Source organism: Mya arenaria, chromosome 9 (genome assembly GCF_026914265.1).
Source record: "Mya arenaria isolate MELC-2E11 chromosome 9, ASM2691426v1".
Classification (NCBI taxonomy): Eukaryota; Metazoa; Mollusca; class Bivalvia; order Myida; family Myidae; genus Mya; species Mya arenaria.
In genome coordinates this window covers 29,057,663-29,080,435 of record NC_069130.1, presented here as the reverse complement: position 1 = coordinate 29,080,435, position 22,773 = coordinate 29,057,663, and the positions used below count along the sequence as shown (strand labels likewise).

The 22,773-nt window shown below is 32.4% G+C and overlaps 2 protein-coding genes across 4 annotated transcripts; one reads left to right on the top strand and one right to left on the bottom strand.

Annotated features, from left to right (window-relative positions):
• The first annotated feature begins 5,889 nt into the window (after positions 1 to 5,889).
• On the top strand, positions 5,890 to 10,514 carry LOC128203738 (uncharacterized). Its single transcript, XM_052905264.1, has 4 exons — positions 5,890 to 6,203; positions 6,390 to 6,487; positions 8,660 to 8,749; positions 9,804 to 10,514. The coding sequence occupies exons 1-4, from the start codon at positions 6,019 to 6,021 to the stop codon at positions 9,848 to 9,850; spliced, it is 420 nt and encodes a 139-aa protein (XP_052761224.1). The 5' UTR covers positions 5,890 to 6,018; the 3' UTR covers positions 9,851 to 10,514.
• A 1,000-nt stretch (positions 10,515 to 11,514) lies between these two features.
• On the bottom strand, positions 11,515 to 22,270 carry LOC128245543 (uncharacterized). 3 transcript variants are annotated; one of them, XM_052963744.1, is made up of 6 exons: positions 22,186 to 22,270; positions 21,184 to 21,655; positions 14,713 to 14,804; positions 13,585 to 13,715; positions 13,194 to 13,283; positions 11,515 to 12,313 (listed from the first exon to the last, which is right to left on the bottom strand). In XM_052963744.1, the coding sequence occupies exons 3-6, from the start codon at positions 14,790 to 14,792 to the stop codon at positions 12,261 to 12,263; spliced, it is 354 nt and encodes a 117-aa protein (XP_052819704.1). In that variant the 5' UTR covers positions 14,793 to 14,804; positions 21,184 to 21,655; positions 22,186 to 22,270; the 3' UTR covers positions 11,515 to 12,260. The 3 variants fall into 3 exon arrangements, with proteins under 3 accessions (XP_052819704.1, XP_052819703.1, XP_052819705.1); XM_052963743.1 differs by lacking the exons at positions 21,184 to 21,655; positions 22,186 to 22,270 and adding an exon at positions 15,448 to 15,530; XM_052963745.1 differs by lacking the exons at positions 21,184 to 21,655; positions 22,186 to 22,270 and adding an exon at positions 14,943 to 15,028.
• Positions 22,271 to 22,773: the final 503 nt, after the last annotated feature.

Genomic DNA, 22,773 nt, shown 5'->3' with positions numbered 1-22,773 from the left:
TTGGTTTGTTATTAATATCAAGTAAAATGAGTCTGGCTGGAATTTCGTTCTAGAAGATATTTTGAAATTCCTGAACTATGATGAAATCAAACATTCACTCACACAGATTGACCTTTTGACAACTTTTTTATTTTATGTCTTAAAATGAGCCAATGTCTGCGTTAATGTCTGAGATCCAGTTATATAAGACTGCTGAGAAAGGATCAGATAGCAAGTTCCAAAATTGATGTTTTATGCCAAAAGCTATTTTTTCTTAAAGCGTTAGTTAAGGCTTTAGCTCCAAAACTTTCGAACGTTAATAGTAAAAACTGCGAGCCGATAATTTGTCAGCAGTCTAATGTCACTTGTTTAAAGATATTTACGCAACGATTGGTTCATTCCAAGATAAATAAAAAGTTGTCAAAACGGTCAATTCTCGAGATTGCAGCTTTGATGTACATACATTATTTTATATTTTTGTCTATTAGACTACCGTTAGGCCGTTTTCTTAGTATTTGACGGAAATGACGTAAGAGAATCTAATCACACTGAACCTTTTGATTGATTTAGTGTTAAATAAACATTTCCCCAGCCCCATGCCCAAGAAGAGATCGACACTAGGGTGAGTCACCGTCTAGTATACGTCAACACGCCAGCGATTGTAGGGAATAAGTGAATGAAAATTGAAAAGGACGCCACTTTGGCAATATGTTTAATAATCCGTCATATCGGCTTGTGTCAAGCGTGAGCAGAAAGACACACGGGGCGCAATGCCAGCATAGTATCGAACAAACCATCAATTATGAATTATTGACGCCGATTCTCTTTAGAGCAGGAATACATATACGAAAATAGTTACAACAATAACAATAAAGAAAGCGAGTTAGTTTACCTTTCGGTGTTCTTCCTTGTAGTTAATTCCAATATGTTTGAATACTCAAAAACACCGATTCGCTTTAAAATACACTATAATCCAAATTCATAATACCATTTATTTTATACGAATGAACACTGCAAATCTCGAGTAGTTAAATATTAAATCACAGTAATTGCGAAAATAGTTTGTACCCGCATGTGTAAAATAGTTTGTACTCGAGTGACATAATAAGGTGTTTTACTACGCTCATGTCTACACATTTCTCATAAGTATTATGATACTGTCATACAGAAATGGAGCCAATGATTCAAAACTGGCGGATAATTCGAAAATTCGCTAACGTGTCATGCTCTCTGCTTCCTCACACCGATGTACGATCAATATGAATGACCCTGCAGTGGCGTTCATGCATGTCTTACCACGATCGCTGGCTATGTGGCCTATAATAGAAGGTAGCTCACACCAGACCCCGATCCCTTCTGGGATTTCCCGATATAAACCCACACAACTAGTCAATCAAGGTGTTTAGAGTTACTCCATGCACCTGCCACATTTCTGTTCTCAAAACCGGTGTTTCTTGAAAACAAAATACCGGCGGTGCAAGTTGTTAACCAACAATGTTTGACCGTAACAGATTGAACTAAAAATGAGAATAATCACCAAGCTATAAGTTATATTTTGAAAATATCAAAGTGGAATAAGCAGACAAAAATACGAGGTACATCAAGCACATAAACATGTGTACAGTTCCTGGATTCGATTGTACACAGGTTTACAATTACTATGCAATTTATGGCAGCAAAAGTTTGACTTTTTAAATATCTTAATATGCAGAGTGTAACAAATCTAAGCTCTTCGGATATTTATTGTACTGTCTTAAAATGTGTTGTTTTTTTCTTAAATGAGCATACGATGTTTCATTTGCAGGAAAAAATAAACCAATATGGATAAATGACTAAAATGTAAACTTGTTTCGAATACTTTCAGAAGATGAGCAGATATCCCCTTATGAAGAGAGGTGGTATTTTCACAGAAACTAACTATCGAAGAACTACAAAGAGTGTAACTACCATTTAGATGATAAACGTCTCTGGTCTTGTTTTACCAGTATCTGGATTGCTGCTTAACCTTTACTGTATTATTTTTTATTAAAAGTCAATATTGATTATCAGCCCAACTTATTGTTTCAAGTGCTAATTGATTCTTTTAAAAACAACGAATGATCTTTATGTCATATGCCTTGATATGCTTGCTGTATTTTTACCTACTATATCATTTTATACTGAGTTTATTATAACGCAAGTTCTCTGGGTGTAAAGTAAATACATACCGTCATTTCAAACCAAAACGGTATTCCTCTCCGGAATCGAACCTGTTAATTCCATAAATTACATTATACCTATTTGACACAGCTTAATAAATATTTATATTAACATTTGTACACACGTTATTCTATTTCTTGAATATTTTGCAAAAAATGCAGATACATACTGAAAACATCAGACTGATAAAATCAAGTTCAATATTTATGCAAAAAGCTACAGAAACATGCTCAGTAGCAAATTGTTTACACATAAGCCCAGTTCAAGCTGTAATCTCTATGTTAGCGCTTTGCTAAATTCTTTGGCATTTTTTGTACAAGAGGGACAACTCCTCTTCACGTTTTGCTCGTTTTAATAGAGAATTATTTATCCTTTATATATAGGTTCTGACAAGAGTTGTCATTAGGACAATATTTTACTTTACGAGTTCATGAACTTTGTGAGTAAGCGAGCCTGTGGCGAGCTTACTAACAACTTTCATGGACGAGTTTATTAAAGATATTGTATTACATGACAACGAGTGTCAGATCTTTTTATCACATGCTTAAAACTGTGTTTATTACCAATTTAGTTCCACTTTCTTAACCCATTGTTCGACAGCCAAAGTACTCAGAGTGGAATGTCATCGATGCGCCATATAAATAGTTTCAAATGGAAATGACAAAAATAGCTATCAAATTTTAATTCTGATTAAAAAGTCACAAATATAAAAATGTGCAGTAAAATATACAACAAGATGAACAACGAACAAATTGAACCAAAAAAAACCCACAATAAATACACAATTTGATGACGTCACTTTGTGAGTACATGCATTTACGCTGTAAAATGTGACCTTTATTGGTCTGTCAAATTTAACTGTATGCACGGATTTAAACGTTTTTATTCGCTGTCGCTTTCTACGATGATTTTGCAGCGTTTTCTTAGTGAACATGGAGTTTCACAAAATGCAGATGATTACGGCGAAGCCTTATTCTGTACTGCCTGAAGGTTGATGTTAAAATGTTTCACATAGAATGTTTCCAGCAAACATGATATTTTTGTCGTCATGGAATGTGAAAAGAGAAGCCTGTGCTGCGGAACTCGTATTTGTAATATTGGTAACCGACATCTGATTAAACTGGCAAGGAAATGATATTGATTGCATATTGCCTGTGTTTGTCAAGATGTAGATGTTTGAAATGTTCTCGTGTTGTTTGTCACTAAATAAATGTGGCTGTATTCGTTGACTGACTGAATATTTCTGTCACTATTGATCTGCATTATCTGGTTTGGCTGAACATTGTTATCAGATAGATTTTGAAAAAGATGCTTTCTGGCACTATGATTCAGTAGCCATTTGTCTTCCGGAGGTCCTACAGCTTCATTATTTGTTGGCGTTTAAACCATTTTGTTTACAAACAATGCGGAGGGATATCTAGGTCGCGCGTGATTAGTCTAGCCAATAAAAGCAAATAATATGTTATCTTACACATTTGTAAGATAACAATATTCGTAATAGGTTTATTACACGGTAAACAAAGGTGAGCATGTGATAAATGCTGTATCTTGACAAACATTTGGTTCATATCAGTTTTCCAGCAGGGACGTTAAACGGGGTCTCGTGTGATAGTGCTTTATATTTTGGTACACGTTAAAGAATCTCACTAGCTCTAATCAGAGTACCATCTTGTTTGTGCATTATGGCCCACAACGTATCAAGCCTAATATTCTAACTGGCCGACGCCGATGGATAAATTTCCATGTGGCGTCGTATATGAATAATATTTTAAAAACTACAGGGTCAGGCCCAGTTGTCGATACTGTTTGGAGGCACAAGGCAGGGACCCAAACGACAATGAACAAGGGGTACAAAAACTCCTAGAACAGACCACACTAGAATCAAAACAGCTTGACCGATAAATGATGGGATTACTGCCTTGGAACACGAGTCGACTAGGGGCCTCACACCTGTTTCAAAATGTATCAATATTAAAAAATGAACATATAAGCCTCATCAAAAAACGGTTCTCTTTCATAGGCTAAGAAATATTTCATATCTTTTCTGTCAAAAAAGTTATTTAGCCATAAACGTCACTTTCTTGTTTTTTTAACATCGGTTGTAACCCGCTATGATCCATGTGAAAACTTCCTTGAAATCACGTGATTTCTCACCCTGACTAACAGAGGCACGGTCCATATACACTTTCGGTGGCTGACTGGCTGGTCCTTGTAATGGCATATGACACGCAGTGGTCTGTGTACTATTTCTTAAATATATATTTGTATGTATATATACATATATATTTATATATATATATATATATATATATATATATATATATATATATATATATATATATATATATATATATATATATATATATATATATATATATATATATATATTCATTTATTTTACATGTGAAACATGTGATTAAACACGTTTATTTGTATGAGTGGAATACCTACTGTCAATGATGTCTTAACATCGATAAAGCACCACATTTATTCACTTACATCGAAATAATAGAAAATGACTTGGTGAATTATTCACAATATATATCTATTACATTTTGCTGCCACTGTGTGCAAATAAAAAAAGCATTTCATGTGTTTAATTCATTCAATGTTTAAGGCTTTAAGTTCACATAAGCCAGTCGCCAGGAACTAGCTCATACCCCAGCAAAGAATCCAAACATGCAAATTTGCATTGGTTTTAACAAATGAACGACCAACTGAAATTTAGCTTTCAATAACGCTTACATGAAAAAGATTGCGAACAAAGGTATGTTTTCAAGTGCCGTAACTTACTTATCGACACTGCTTTTGAGGCGGTTCAGTCTGACTGCCCTTTCGGTCACACATGAATGCGTGAACTTATGTCATTTAAATGATTGACAAGTTCGTTTCGAAAGGGTAATTTGCAACAGAATTATTGCAACTATGTGTCTTTTTTGGCTATCAACTTTCTCCACACAATTGAAAAACAATTCAAAATATTCCGTAGGAATGAATTTGAAACTGATATAAGCTCCAAACACCAAACATCATTACGTGATGTTGTACTGGAAGTGTCCTGAAATTGTTGTTAGGAATAACAATTTACATTGAGCCAACGAAGGATTCTAAATCGGAATTCATATTATATAAGCGGATAAAAACACAGATATGTTCATAATTCATGGCTGTTTTCAGTTACTCAGAACGAAACCGATCCAAAACAACTAATAAGCTCCTCGGTCTTTCGGACTGTATTTTTATTATGAAAAATAAATTAAATGGTTTTCATGGTCACAAAATAGAAACACAACCCGATGAATACATGTGATATAAGTGTAGGTTGTATCTTTACAATTATACATATATTTATATCAAATAGAAAATAGAACTGCATATAAAATAAAATAGCAACGATAGCAAAAACATAAGTACCTTTTGTTTTAGCATTCAATTCAAAATATGAAATATATAATGATACTTATGTGGAAAACTTATGTGAACCATACAAAACATCAATCATTTACGTTTAAAAGCCCGCTGTCTTAAAAGCATTCAGAGATTCGATTATGTTTGACTTCAAAGCAACAGAACAACGGTAACACTAATCCCCTTAAGGATCAAATCAATAGACAGAGACATCATTATCATGCGCTGCAGAAATACGATTGCATAATTTCGAAAAGCTTTTCCTTGCTATATCAAGCTGATTCCTCGTGTGCGGACAGTTGATCTAATGTATTGAAAGTTCCTGGAAATTGGCTGCTATCGTTTTAGACACAAGACCAATATATATCGACGAGTTCACAGTATTGTATGCACATCACAATTAAGTAGAACAAACGGGCAACGGGAGAAAACATGTTTAGAATCCTTGCAGCATGGATACCGTTATATTTCTTAGTATGTGTTTGTTTCCAAGAAAGTAGGGGAACACAAATCGGAACCGTTTATTACGGCGGTGTAAAGGGGGTCGAACTATCTTCGACGAATAACACTGGAAACGTTGATCATAGAATGGATATAATGGATAAACCTAATTCTCCGTATGTATTACACGTTTTGTATGTAGTAAACCATATTATAACAATGTCACATAATTTATTAAAACCATAGATAGCTTTTTTTACTCCAACCGTACAGAAACATGATTCAGTTGATCATGCGCTTTTTCGCGTGGTTTGGAAACATATACGCTTTTCTTATGCAATGTATTTCCCCGCTTGTTTCAGAACAGTTCATCATTTTGCCAGACATGGACTCTGCAGTCACACGAATGGGAAGGTTCGGTTTTACAAGGCCTTGGGAAAACACTTTCAAAACATTTCAGGTACTTATTTGCAGAAGCATCCTTAAAAAATATTTTAATCTCAATTATTCCAATTAATTATTTTGTTTTCATATTTGTTCCTATTTAGTCCCATTTGATTTAAAAAAATAAACAGTTTCAAAGAAGATAAAATGCGCATGTGAATAAGTTATTCAATGATAGTTAATAATTTTAATTACGAAACTTGTGAAATAAAAATCAAGCCCATAAATACAATCTGAACATTAGCATTATGGACAAACAGTAATAATATGATGGAATAAACATTGGCCATACACACCAAACATCGCACATATATATGTATCTATTTCGGTAGATGTTTACATATGAAAACAAAAGGCATTCCAATGGGTGCTAAATATGCACCTTTACTTGCAAACCTCTTTTATACTGCTATGAAAGTGAATATATGTTGGAAATATCTATGTCTGGAGATCTTGCCCTTGTTGATAAATTCAAAACACTTTTAAATATATTGACGATATTCTAAGTTAAGATAATTCGGTATTTACAGATAATGTTAAATTGATATACCCTTCACAATTGCAAATTGATAAATCTAATACAACATTTTTAAAATCATCCTATCAAGATCTGCAACTCGAAGTAAGGAAAGATAAATTTAATATCACCTTGATAAACGTAATTATTTTAATTCTAAAATAATGAATTACTCTTTTTTAGATGGAGATGTTCCTAGTTCACCATCATATAATGTTTTGTTTCACAGTTGAAAAAGATCACTATAATATGTACATGTGTTAAAATAAATCAACTCAGGCAGTGAACTTATGACGGAAAACTTCTAAAAGAGAGATGTTCCTAGTTCACCATCATATAATGTTTTGTTTCACAGTTGAAAAAAAATCACTATAATATGTACATGTGTTAAAATAAATCAACTCATGCAGTGAACTTATGACGGAAAACTTCTAAAACCGAGATTCAAATATCATAAATTAAGGAAAACTTTCTCAAATATTGTTAATGGTCATTATAATATCATATCAAAGTACAATTGAAGTCTTAAATCGCTGATTGCTAAATGTACTGCTCACCCCGATTTTAATGGTGATGTAATAATAAAAATTCGTAAAATTCAAATGTTTTCAGCAGCTAGTTGGCCAGATAGGCTCAATGAAAAGCTCGGATTTCATTTTAACCGTGGATATAACGGCAATACTTTAAAGAGTTCTTGCCTTTTTGTTTTTGTTGATGAATAACTCATACAAAATATAAGATTGAATATGTCGTCCTTACATAACTAAACTTTCAGTGCTTTGGTTTTATGAAGATAAGATTTTGCAGATACGTGTTATCTTTAAAACAGTTTTTGGCTTGCGTGTGACGTCTATTTTCTTTACAATAGTACTTAGGTAATCATTTGATAGAAAACTTTAGCAAATATATGTCTTGTTTTTTTCTTTTCAGGATGTTGCTATTTTTGTTCTCAGTTTTAGTACATTTTCATTATAAAACCCTATGATCACACAGTGTTGAACCTAAGGCAGACTGTGATATTCATAGCTTTGAACAATAACTGCACTGAATCGTTGGAAAGCGATTGCATTAGGTACTAGAATTGTATTCCTTAATCTGCAGATAGACTTGGGATCCCTAATCATTGCAATACTTAGTATTCACCTATTAGTTTATAATTATATGTTTTATTATTAAGTTTTTTCAAGTTAATGCATAATCTAATAAGATTTGCCTTTTAGGTTTTTACTTTATTCTGGATTGTTGGGATAAGAGTAAGATTGCGCACGCAAACTGGTTTAAATCTCCAGTAAATTTACATTTTACTGACTGTTCCAAGGCGGTACCTTACAATCCTTGATAAACTCATCTAGTTTTCTAATATAGTACATCAGCACTGTTTTGGTTGTGAAGTTGTGTGCTGTTATTCCATGTTTATTGTTTGAGATTTTGTTTGTGTTATACGTCTTTGGCTTTAACCCTGTGCCATTAAATGGGGTTTATGTTTACACTTTAAGCTACTGAGCTTGTTTATGTAGCTTTTCATATAATTATTTGTATGGAAGTCATTTTAGGTTTCTGCTTTTTTTGTTAGTTGATGTGTTTTCACGAGATTATTTTAGTTAATGCATACTGTTTTCATTCATGTTTGATTCTAAATAGGTAGAAAGATAGTTCGTCTCTATATTCCAGCTACGATGATAATCTACTTCGTCCTTGACCTTTGTGAGAGAAAAGATGAGATGCTAGACAGCTGGGTCAAAGAAATATTTGATAAAGACGGTTGTATTACACGTTGTGTGAATTGTACAATTATATATATACTTTACTTCAAAACTTTACTTATAAATCAAAATGACCCACGACTCTTTAATTTATTTAGTAATGTTCAAGTAATTAAAAATGCAAACAAATATTATAATATTCAGGCCTTTATAAATATATTGAAAACTTATTGTTCATTGCATATGTTTCGGATGCTTCTGTTAATTAACGATTGCCTGTTTTAGTTTTGCAGTTTGTCATTATGAACATATTTCGTGAATGCACGTTGAGTGAAGTCCGTCTTCGGGCTTTACGATTGCATTGATTAATACTTGTTTTAAAAGATGAACTACTATTTTTAAATAGTAAATGGTTATATTCATACTCATTTTTTGTGAAAGATATTGAGGTAATTCACTACAAACCTGGGGAAAACACGTCTTCAGAATAATTGCACGTAGTATAAAATCGGCTTTTTGAACAGCGGCATCATCGATAACGTCACTTGTTTTATCGACATTACATACACGTTAACGCAATAAAAAAAACATTTGACCAATCACAATCGTCGTTTATAAAAACCAGTCTGAGAGGTGTTTCGAAGATAATGCGGTTATCGGAACATTAATTGAAGTGTAGGAATATGCGTTTATCTAAGGAAGCAAAATAGAAGTGTTTTGTTTTATCTATACCGGCAACATGAAAAGCTGTAACTAGGAGTTGATCATTTTTACGAGAGCATATTTTTATCAGATTTCAAATTAATAAGCATTTATGTTTTCCCAGAAATGTCTTAATACACAGAGAATATGTTTTTGAGTCAAATTTATCGGAACTGCCCTATCAAAAATTTTGTAAAACTAATTTAACTCTTTACTCTCATAAAACATGACACCAAGTATAATATTATTCACTCCCAAAAAAAGATAATGAACCTTTCAAACGTTTTCGTTTTAACGTTCCCCATCCACTTTTGCATTTTGGCCGGCCTTAAATAGTCTACGGAAACAATATTCTCGAATTTGCAAATTCCGATACATTGTCAATAATACAGCTCTGTTTGTATTTGCAGGTGACGGTTTCATCAGTCACTTCGAGAAGGATCTAATTAGGGATTGATTATCATGCTGAAAGCGGATTGGCTTTGAATCGATCGTCAAGGTTGGAACATAGTTGTCTGTGAAATAATCACCATGTCGGCGATTGATGTGGGAGATAAAAACAGTTTCCTTGTTTATTGCGATGTAAACCCGATATTTGGAGCCATTTGCTGAATACGGGCTGTTTATCTCAACGTTTTTCTTTTGATTTACCAGTGACAAATTACGAACGATTTATATTTTCATGTTGTCGTAATGTGTTGTAGTTGTAAATAAAAAGTGACAACCTATTTCTTTATTACCGGTGCATATGTTCTGCTCATATTTAATTGGTTCAAATTTATTTTTATGGTGTAAGTCAGATTCTATGTGAGACGCTGTCAATATTGTGTTAACGTGTTGAAAAAGGTTTTATTTTCAAAATAATTTTGAAACTTGATTGCTATCAATTATTACAAACGTATCTGCTAGTTAAAGTACTCGCAATTCAGCCCCAAGATCGAACTTATGAACAATTATCGTTGAACATGTTAGATTTGATTGATGTGAACACAAAGGGAACATGCAACACGTTCAATAGTCACGCAAGGTTCCGGATATACAGTTTGCAAGAATGCATTACATTTTATTCATAAGTGGTTTTTAAACATTGCTATTGCATAGTACATCATATTTTAACTTGTAAATACTAACGGCTGTGTCATCATCAAATAAAAACATGGTTTTGTTATGTTTACCTTGTATTTAGTTCCAATATTCTAACTAACTTTTTGTTGGACACAAGTTGTTCACAGCAAATTGAGAGCTTATTTGAAATCGTACATATTTATTGATAAACTTAGATTGATATAAACATTTAGAATTTGCGTTAATCAGAGGAATAACTTATAGTCTAAGATAAAAATATTAGTGTTCACTTCGAATTATATTTATTAAAAAATGTATATAATGAGTATTGACTTAGACGAATAACAAAATATCATGTATCCAAATCACATTAAATGCAAACCTGATATTTAATTTTCACAGAATTGAGACGTAGAGTTAATTGTTTCAATCATAACGTAGAGTTAAAGCCCCTTAATAATTACTTTCTCACTTCATCAGCCAACAAACATGGCGAACAATATTGCATGCTGTAAACAATGTAAACAGAAAGAAATGACAGTTGGGTAGACTAAATTCAGGCAACTTCTCTTTTGTTTGAAGATATCACATTTCTTAGCTTATTAGGCAACACGAATTAATGCTAAAAACAATTTTCCACATGGACATAGGTTCTATAATTACATATACAAACTATAATTCCGTTACAATCATTTATTCACGTATTTATTCAAGTAAATAGTTTGACATAGTTTTTATTTTATATTTTTTTATATAAATTGTGATGGTGTTAAAGCTACACAAAACGCAAGATGATAAACTAAATTAAACATCATATTGCAATGATTAATACTAACAGTTTGGTTATTAACGTGTATGACAGGTATTACAGAACATAACAAGGCGTGTCACAGCCGGTTTCGAAGGACAAACAAAAATAAGTTAGCAGTGCGTCGAACCCTCTGCACTTCTAAGCACTATAATTTAAAGATACACTCACAACAAATGAGCATTAATATATATGAGACCCCCCCCCCCACATCTCAGCCCTTAAAATGCCATTGTGAGAAAACTTAACAACTTGTGTTTGCGTGTACGTGTTTTTTTGTTTTATAAAATTGACTCTTAAGGTGTAATATGAATACATGAATACAAAGTTTCTTTTTGCTCAAGGGTTTTGGGAAACGCACCAAATTAAATTATAAATGATATGATAAGAGTTCACCCACCGCCTCAAAAGAACAGACTATAATTAACAAGATCAACCGGTGTAGGTACTTAAACTATGAGAAACGCGCTTTTGATAGGTTTATGAAGATTGTGTAAGGCAAAAGGGCATTTAAATTACTTATAAATGTCAATTAGAATTTTCAGTGACCCCCCTCGATGTTTGCTATATATATATTGTTAAGTAACTGTAACAAACTATAAATGGGTGTATGGTACTATTATTAAGACAATGAACTATTTAGGAAAGCATTGTACAACAAATAACAATTAAAGAGAACAAATATTAACGAATGCTGTGTAAATATATAACACACATTGCACACACATATCACAGTTAGAACGTTCATTGGTCGTGAAAAGAGTAATTAAGCAAATAACATAAAGCAGAAGGCAAAATAGCCCCTTTTGCTCCTAATTAATGAGTTTCTAAAACGTATTGACCAGCAATCCAAAAACATCCCCAACAACCAGAAGTGTCCAATAATGGCTGAGAATACAATACGGATTGACCAGCAATCCAGATCCTTGTCAAACCAGACCGGATGTGTTCAAAAGTACAACTGGAAGCTACATTGTATCTATTTTGTCGATAGTTAGTTGTTGTTGTAAAACATGTTCTCCTCAAAATGGGATACCCGTCCATCTTCTGAAAGTATATGAAATCACTTTATTGAACGTTTTTTATTTATTTTTCTCCAAAACGTCTGATTCTGAGGCATGTGATATGAGTAATCATAAATAAACTATTTCGTTTTTGAGGCTATACCAGGACAACTGTCGCATTACGATTTGACAATTAACGACAATATTTGCAAACACTCGCCCAATATTGACCAATGTCGGTCTACAAAACTCGGGATTCGTGGAACAGACCATTTTCATAGGCTGTCAAAACTCGTCTTAATATGGGAATACTGTAACTTGTTTAACAAGGCGCCCATTTTATTGAAAATTGATTGCCTTATTTCAAACTGGTTTTGATTTACTTGCCTATAAAATACTTTAACCACTTTGTACGGTTTGATTTTACAGTTGCATTTAACCTTTTGGTGGGTTTTATGACAATTATTTTTGGGAAATCGACAAAATGAACGACGAAGGTAAAAACAATCGCGAACACAATTTTAAACTTTTGGCAAACGATTTACGAATAAATCACAAAAATATGCTTCCTTAGACTGTACATTGCAATCGGCTTTATTCATAATGATGTACAATGTCACTATAAAGAATGCATGTCAATTTCATCAAAGTACAGTCAGAATCCATGATCAGCTTTAATTAAACTTAAGGTAAGGAATTAGAATGTTTTTAACCAAAATGTCGTAGCATACGTAATAGTTATTTACTAAAATACTTATTAATGAGATGTTTTTAAATCTGCCGAGTTGTTTGCCCTCGGTCAGCAGTATTGGCCTTTGCCCTTCGGTCTCAGGCCAATAGAACTAACTTCGGACGAATAAGTGGGCTACTATGACATCACCTAATTAATGGCATTACAATATGACAACAGCAGTTAATCTTACCATCAGTATCCACGTTTTTCAGCACCCAATCAGCAAGCCAGCCGCCTGTATCTTTGCAAAGGGTGTGGACTACGTACAGCATGAAGTCATCTGAGAAAAAATCAGCTTAATTAAACAATGAAAAAAAAACCCTTCGTATTTCATTCGATAACTTACTTCTGATATATCTTATATATTATACGTTCTTAATTGAATTACTGCTACTAAATGATAACAAGTTAGCACACATAACATGTTTTGCAAACATTATAATACAAATATGTCATTCAAAATATTATTTTTTCTGTACATGCAGCTTCAGACTGAAGTGAACTAATGACATTATGTTAGCCTATTACAAAGTCGTCAAATGCTCTGTTTTGTACAAGCTTCTTCTAATATAAATACAGACCATTGTTGAAGCCCTTGTTCCTCTGCTTATCAGATGATGAGCAGACCTTTCCAATTAATGCCTTCTGGAGCATCTGTCTCTGGTCTTGAGTCTTGCACAGGTTGTTTTCTCCGAACTTTTGGGCACTTTCTCTGAATACCAAAGCAAGAACAGCAACATATTATTTCATCTATTACATTTCGCTGAGACTCATTAATTTAATAAATTTAAAATCTAATGTAATCTCTTATGAGGCATTAACAAGAGTGCATGTATGTACTTGTATATTTCAAATAAAATGTATTAATATTATGCGCATTTTATGGAATTTATTTTTTGTTATTTGTAAAAGACTGGATATACATTTGCCAGATACGCTATTCTTTGCAGTTAATATGAAGTAACTCACTGTAATGTCCGCAATTATTATACTCTACGAAATGTGATATTGAAAGACATGTTTTAACATTCAGATTTCCTTATAGAAATATTGCATCAGTTTTTAATTATCATGAAGGTCAAGTAATACCATAACCTTTCAGTTATGCTTTATATTTATACAGGATTATATAAGCTTAATGTATTCTTCCATTAATGCTTATGTTTATGAAATGATTAATGCTGAAAACCATGTTTATAAATAAGAATGCAATAAATACTGTTTGATATATATATATATATGTGTTTAACTGGACGATAAATTAACACATTCTTTTAAAATATATGTTAACGAAAATTATAAATCGTAATCCGTATCTATTTTTTCATGTTGTTACAATCACTTCTGCTAACATTTACCCGAGTCTCAAAGTCCCTATGATAACGATGATATGAAATATACTTTTTTCGTATGAATACATATTCGAAATTATATTTTGTCAACTTGAATTTCAGTTTTGGTCAGTTTTCGGCGAAAATTTATTTTTGGTACGTCAGCTGTCAAACATTAGTGATTGTAAAGGCTGAGCCAGCAGACATGATACACTTTTGAAAACCAATCTAAGCCAGTTATGTTTAAAAAAATTAGTACGCATTATCAAAGCGTTACTATGAATGCTTTAAATAACAATTGCAAATTTACAAACAATATCCTATTCTTAATACTAATATTTTTTCAACACTGGTTTTATTGATTAAGCTGCTACTTACAAATAGTGAAAAGACTTTCCAGATGCATACAAAACGTCCATTCCCAAAACAACCAGAATCAACACGACAAAATGTGCCATTTCCTATTTAATCTGTAAGTAAAAGCACATTCATACATACCGCTATGCATTTCAATAAGTGTCATTGTTTTTAAACAATGGAAATAACCTAGACAAAACCAAAAGATAAGGGTTATATATACCCCCTGTTTATATTGGCAAGTTAAATACCTTTCAGACACTGAACGAGCGACCTGCAATGTTATAAAACAAAATAAATCCGAATCCTCAATATTATTACTTTGAATGCATTCCACGCTTTAAAAGATCTCTCTAACCTCAGGCAATTATAACGTGCAGTGTACTTAATCACAGCAGGAAGTCATGAATAAATAATACAAACTGTGCAGTTACAACGATCAACAAGAGTCAATATGATATTGACACAATTTAACATAGCAACGTGTTGTTATGTGTGGGTTAATGAACACAATATGAAGATTACAGATTAATGTTTATGCTTTTGTGAAAACAATATTATGAAATCCATTATTTTAATCTACCTTTCATCATCATGATCAATAGTTTAAAACTATTTTTTACTTGTATAAAGTATTAAACATAGAATAAATATAGCTTGAAAAATATGAAGCGTTAAATAAAAAATGAATCCTTTTGAGCTTTTAAATAAAGTTTTAAATATCAAATAGAAAAGAAATGTCATCGTTTGAAATACCTATTTTCCTTAAATAAGTTTATAGTAGATACTTTCCCCGTTCTCCTACCAATAATCCGCACAAATAAGGAAGTCTATTAATAAAACTCAATGAAACCTTGTAATGAAACTGAGTGTAAGTTGGAAATGAATCTCATTTTATAGTAAAGACTTCATTTATTACTCAGAGTATAGATTTTGTAATCCCCCAGTACGCCTACCGGAAAATTAAATTAAATCACGTGACTTCTTCCACTAATTGCTTAGTAATCAATGTATTGGTGAGAATTTAAATGCACGCAATGATAAAATGCATTTCTGTGGTAACACACGATTCTAATTGTCACAATTTGACAAAAGCTAGTGTAACATTAATTGATCCAAAGAAAAGTTGAAAACCGCGTAGTAGTACTAAATAAATATATGAAAAATGTAATTTGAAACTCTCATTCATGATAGATACCAGATGGTATGTGTGAATTATAATAAATATCATATTATCATAATAATCAGTTAATACAGCAGGTACAATGTTTATGTCGCTTTATTTGTATAGAATGTCGTTTGCACTCTCCAAAAATGAAAACGGACTCAACCACCTTCGTGTCTCATCATTGTATAACGTTAGACTGCAACGACATTAGTATATATGCATTGTGAAGGGATGATATTTAGTCTTGTTGTACATTTCTTATCCCAATAATCTTATTGTCCAATCAGATAGTTTAGATAGGGTACGCGTACATGTAATTAATATGTAATGCTTTACTTTTACAGGTATTTGTACAATTTGTAAATTACAAGTACATGTACAAATGCACGTTGAAAAAGATGTGTGCGAGTAGCAATGATGTAACAAGAACGAAATAAGGATTCAGTGGCAATTTTTTTAAAACTCATTGCAACATTTTATATTCACGTCTATCTAACTTTATTGTACTATAATGGAGAGCCGAAAAGTATAAATTTCAAAGTCCATTCCAGAAATAGTAGATTATCTTTATCTCCTGCCAAAGACTGTATTATCATACTGGCAGGGCTGCTCTACGTATCATGCATATAAGCGGGGAGACAAAAGATGTATGCCCCATGCCACAAGGCGTTGTTATAAAACTATTATACAGATATCACTTCTGTTCAACTCGATGAAATAGAGTGACTTTTCGTCGATTTCGGTGACTTTAATATGATTTTGTTTTTGGAGAACGCAATATAAATATGATGGCTTGATACTGCAGAATCAGCATATAAAGCAACAATCTGAACTTTTAGGTCACTTAGGTTTTAAAAGTAATTGTAATTTGAACCACTGTCAACGGCCGTATCACCGATCAAGAGGTATTCTATGAGTGTTGAAAAGGTTCATCAGTGGCTTTCTTGATAGATTAACTAGTTGGAATGTACGTAACAAGTATGTTAACAATGGCATTCACATTGACTCACTCTATGTTTACTATCTACATTAAGCGTAGTATAATAAATTCGAACAAAACTTAATAAAATGGTCATCGATATTAGGAAAGGTATGTTATGATTCACTTTAGTGATGCCTCATATCCAGTTTTTAACGAGCACAATGGCAGAAATACTGAGTAATTCTTATAATAGGCTTCCAGCGCAGAGTCATGATGACAACGATCAATTTCAAATTTGATTAGAAAGCTTTCTGAGCTTGATGAGACCTGGAATTGAGATTTTGTGATTGATACGTAAACATGAAATGATGTCATTATTGATCTTAATAGAAATCAATTTGATTTGAAATGAATCAGAACATTGATACAATTGTTGTTGTCAATATTAGTGTTAAGGTAGTGATATTCACTTAATTAAAACAAACGTCAATATCTTTATATATTTTCCTCCCTGTTAATATAAATATTGCATGCTATCGCAACACATGGACATGTTTAATGCATTTAAGTCATATTCGCATTTATATTTAAAAGCAATGAAAAAAAATGTGATAAAATATTGTAGTCAGGTATAGACACCGGTAAAGCCACTGATATACATACATCACTATTGTCGATAAAGCGCAACTAAACTTTCGTCACAAAGTAAGATTTGTTATTAATTTTGTGTGGTTAAAAGGCTTTTATAATATGATTAATAAAAATAAGCAGGCAGTTAATAATCTTAAAATTATTAATTTTAAAAACAGGTGCATTTGCCTTCAATGTTGTGACATTTTCGTAATATTAAAGTGACAAGTACGTTTATTATGATAACATGAAGGACCACCAACTGTGCAACAAACTGCAGCGATTACTATTAACATTTTATTAATTATCTTTATGGACAAACACTAAATTTAATCCGGCCAATACAGTTGTAGATAAGCATTTTTTTATGTCATGTTTTATGGGATTTTATTTTCAAAACTGGTATCCATATATAGTTTTAGAATGTACAGCTAACAGATATGGCCTTGTTCTTAATCATACTTCGATTTCTCCTTCCTCATATGAACTATTTAAAGCAAGGAAAAACAATTCTCGTTTATGAAACTGAATCGTTTCTGTTGCAGAAATCATGACCTTGGATCATGGTTTACAGATACGATGTAACATATATTCAGTTATTAACTGAGTTAAGCCAATGCAACTTGCCTTTTAGTCTTAATATTGGCAATACCCTTTCCCATCTTTCTTTAATACTGAGGATGCAATGAATTCTAATTAATAAAACAAACAAAAACAAATGAAAACATATCTTAAGAACATCTTTAGCTTCTTTTAAAATAAGCAGCACCTATTGCATAGTATATACAGACAAGCAAAATCCAAACAAACAAAACAAAAAAAGTGTCAAAAATGAAAAGGCATTAATTCGACATTAATATCAATAATGTGTTATATCCACTTACATATTTACTGTGAAAAGAATCTCTTTAGAGAGGAACGTTTAAAATAGAACAATAATCGTATACTTTTCATGAAGATAATCTTGAAACCGAGATCCTAAAATGATCTCTTTAATATTTTACACTCTTTCATTTCGACGGTGTTTCCAGGTTTTGTTCGCAGCTCGTTTCTCACAAATGGGAAATATGTCAACTGCTGCTTCTGTGTTTATTTTTGTTTATGACCAGTTACAAACATACTTAAACCCGTTTGCAAGAGATATATTTATAGTATTCAAATGAAAGGGGAGGACGTGTGGAGCTTGTTTATAACCAATTAAACGTTTGATTTGATAGAATTTAGAAACAACGTTAACGTTTACTAAGAGTATTCTATAATATTATTTGACTGTATTTCTTTTCCATGCTATCAGTTTGGTTGTACCAGTTATGTCTCTCACATACCATCACATGTTTGTTTTACGAAAACTTATGATATAAAAACTTATTGAAGTTGAAATTTTATAATTGTGGCATTATAAGCCAACTGTTAAGGATAATAAGATATATGTATCAGAAAGTAAAATTTTGTGTAACATGCTGTACATGTTCTGATTTCTTTCGATTATGCCGTCGGCCTCAGGCCTGGGTAAGTTTCGTCCTCTTTGTATTTTTCACTGTTTGATGAAGGACTGGAAATATATTTACAAAACGATGTTAACGTTGGCTAAGCAAATATAGATGATATAGTTCTTATATGTTTATATTCTACTGATGACGAAATTCAGCAACATCGTGATGGATAGTTTAAATATTGTAATAATTTGGGAGTATTAGCAATTAATCTTAAAGCTAAAGTAATTGTTTGTGAAAGGGGAGAACTTTTTCTACTGAATATTGGACTCATAATGGCCAAACCATAGAAGTTTAAGAGGATTTTATGTACTGAGGAACTGTATTTCATTACACTGGTAATATTATTTTTTTAAATAAGAACATTTTATTGGTAAGGCCTTAGAAGCACTAAATATTTTATATTTTAAATGTAAGATGTTGATCTCAGAAAGATACTTTGTCAATATATTTGATGTTTTTATTGCCCCTATACTTAATTATGCTTCCAAAATAGTAGGTGAGTCGAACGCGATTAAAACAATTCAGTTAAAATGTTGTAAACGCGTGTTCAACTTGTATACTTGTACGGCTAGTGTGTATGTATAAAACGAATTAGAGAAATCAACACTTTGCTGTATTCCATCTGAAAGTATCTTTTTTTAATGTTTACTGTGCTCCTGGTGTCCAGTACTACACACTGTGATACAGTTTCTGATTATTTGATACTGCACTTAACCATGATTTAAATATTGTATTGTCAGAACTGTTTTATTACCGGCTCGTTTCTAGTCTATTATGTTTGTCCAAAGTAAGACGGTGTGATGGTATTTTATAATGCAAATATTGTATTAACTTCATGATGACCGTGATTATATATGTTTCCACCATAATGCTGTCATTATGTATAATTATTTGTATTTTTGAATGGTAACAATTCTTAATTTTAAGTCTGATATTGAATAACTAAGGTTGATCTTATAAAAAGAACGGTTTTATTTTGAGTATTCAACGGAACTTCCAAAGGTGAGCAAAGTGATGACTGTCATTTAATGTATTCATTAAAGAGAGCGTACTTTAATGTATATCTAAATAATATGTACATGTACATGCCTTTGCGCTTGCGATGTACAGACCTGTGGTTTTAAGTCTATGCTTAATACATGTACATATCTTGGTGCTTGGGATTTACCACTATTCTTATACCATTGAAGACTAACTTTTTTTAAATATCATTGAGGTTAAACCAATTGACAAGGTTCAAGTAAATGGTGAAAAATTCATAAATAAATGCAAAAACCTATTTCCTTATGGTCACGTTGTGACAGTATATCTCTTAATATCTGTATAAATTTTGTTTTCATGTGTATACTTATGGCCTGTCAAACTACGTTAGAAGGCGAATACATGAGGCTTGTATATGTATGTAAATGGCACGGACTGTAAGTAGAGTGGCAAGCTAGAAGAGTCCAATTATTATATTATTATTTTAAGTACGTTATTGAGTAGTCTGCATCCTGTTATATCTTAACTTATTATATGACCTGTATAGCGTAGACTATTTACAAGCCCAGTGGCAGTAGTAAATACAATCTGTACTTTTTTCTGACAGCAACGCAGGGATATGTTTTGACATTAACTATGTATACGCGGATGCTTTTTAATAATCAGTGCATTAAAATGTATATAATATGGCCAAGTAAATACTCCCTTTTAGTATGCATAATCATATTTATGGCATGAACAAAGAGTTTTTAAACAATTCCTTAAATGTTAAGCGTGACTGGTGTTATAGGTAGTTTGTCGGGTCTGCCACCAATTGCTCTCAATACTACATTTTGACGGTTGACCAAATATGATATTGGAATGACAATATCTCCTGCCTACTGATATATAAAGCAAAAGAATAAAAACAATTACATAACATAAAAATGCAATACAGTTTGTATTGGCCTTTCTTCTTAAACCGGGGTTAATATGGTCTTTAAATCATTCATGGCGCATTTTACGTTATTGGTAGCAGGGGATGTATGGGATAATGACCCTCAGTGGAACAATACCATCGTATACAACCCCAGCTCCTAACAACTTAAAGGTCATATCCCGACGAGTACCTTTGACGAATAATCTTCACTTATAGTGTTCTCTGCTAGACTTATGACAACTGTTGTTTTTTTCTCTTTGACTTACATGTCATTTTTGGAGACTGTTCCAGGGGATTTAACATGATTGGGAATTCAAGGGAATTATATAATATTTAACCCATGTGAGAACCCGTTTGAAGAAACATGATGCCTTACCTTGAATATAAAGATTTGAAATGGAAATGAAAACCTGTTGCACGGGAGATGATTTGTGCTTTCTCATGCTAAACTTTCTGTAGGTCCTATTTGTCAACTTTCGTAATGTTCTCCAAAACCGCATCTGTAGTATCAAACAGTGGCCGAAATATTGTTTTATATTAAACTTTTTGCGATTTGAGATCCAGGACGTATTTGAATGATCACATGAGAGAAAAACGCTGCCAGGCATTAGTATTGACATACTGAATATGTTCATGTCATTAGCAGGTGCAGGGGAGTTGTTACTTCCGCTATTTGAACAGTATCCATAATCCAACTGTTTGTGTTTTTAGAGATGAGAACGGATTCGGTTTTCGCTAGGTTGAATAATACAGCAACCTCTCGAACCAATCGATCTTTCCCATGTTACTATTTAGGTGCTGAGCAGCAAAGAAAGGGTCATCGTCAATGATACACATGGTATTATCGTCTGAAAAAAAGCAACAACATTTGGGTGATTTTATTTCACAAATAGTATCATTTATATAAACAAAAAAGGGTAACGGTCAAAAAATGGAACCGTGTGGATAAGCGGTCACGTTTATCATTTAGAAAGGCAGATCTACCGATGAGCCAAAAATTGTTGTGTTGAACACAAAGTGTGGAGAATGGCCAACAAGCACATGAGCAGGTCATACAGTTAAGCACTTACTGTACTCTAATTCCGGAGAAATGGTTTTAAAATCGCATGTATAAATCTAACATGAGACAAATGCAGCTGTTGGACATATAATATGAAAGATATATTTGCAAAATCGCGGCCGAGCGTTCAAACTTTATTAACGCAAGAGAAATAAGCATCAATCCTTAAATCCTCATCAAAGTATTAGTTTTGTCCCTTGCGTTAAACGTTATATAAATTATTTATCAAGGTATGCAACTGCTACTACATGGACTAAATTCCTTCATTCCCACAATGATCCTGTTTAATGACATGTAGTTAAAAAGCAGAATACTAACCCTGGTCCTGTATAAGTAAAACATCTAAGGTCATTCCCGATATATTATTCAATGTTCAAGTATCTCACTGGTTACCAAATATGATAGGTAAATATGATCAAATATTTATGAAATATTTAAACAACTTTAAATTTGACTTCACACATTTAAGAACTCTGATTAAGGTTACACACTACTAGTGAATATCCCTATACATTCAATGCAAACAAGTTTTGGAATGGTCAACTCTTATGAATCATTCATCATGGTTTTTGTCACAAGCGTGCTGCGTAAAATACTGCACCTAAATTAATGTGTTTTTTTTTTAAAGCTGTGTTACACTAATTCCAGAGTGTAACACTGGTTACATCACTGATTCACGTGGTTCAGTGAAATGTCAACTGCAAAAACAAAAGATAATATATGCAGTAATCACTTAAACGTTTAGATTATATTTTTATTACTCTAATTTAAATCGTTTATCTCCGTCCTTTATGTCTCTTACTTAACCAATCGGATTTAAATATGGTTATTATTTATATCGCGTCATATGTCATCATGTCAATATTCTTGCGAAATATTAACACATTATTTGTTTCTGAATCCATT

What these genes read in the sequence shown, in the direction of transcription:
- LOC128245543 (XM_052963744.1), bottom strand. Translation starts at nt 14,792, where the DNA reads ATGGCACATTTTGTCGTGTTGATTCTGGTTGTTTTGGGAATGGACGTT. An exon ending in GAACAAGGGCTTCAACAATG is followed by an intron (nt 13,284 to 13,584) that starts GTCTGTATTTAT and finishes ATTTTTTCTCAG; the next exon opens with ATGACTTCATGCTGTACGTA. An exon ending in GAAAAACGTGGATACTGATG is followed by an intron (nt 12,314 to 13,193) that starts GTAAGATTAACT and finishes ATATACTTTCAG; the next exon opens with AAGATGGACGGGTATCCCAT.
- LOC128203738 (XM_052905264.1), top strand. Translation starts at nt 6,019, where the DNA reads ATGTTTAGAATCCTTGCAGCATGGATACCGTTATATTTCTTAGTATGT. An exon ending in ATGGATAAACCTAATTCTCC is followed by an intron (nt 6,204 to 6,389) that starts GTATGTATTACA and finishes CGCTTGTTTCAG; the next exon opens with AACAGTTCATCATTTTGCCA. An exon ending in AGAAATATTTGATAAAGACG is followed by an intron (nt 8,750 to 9,803) that starts GTTGTATTACAC and finishes TTGTATTTGCAG; the next exon opens with GTGACGGTTTCATCAGTCAC.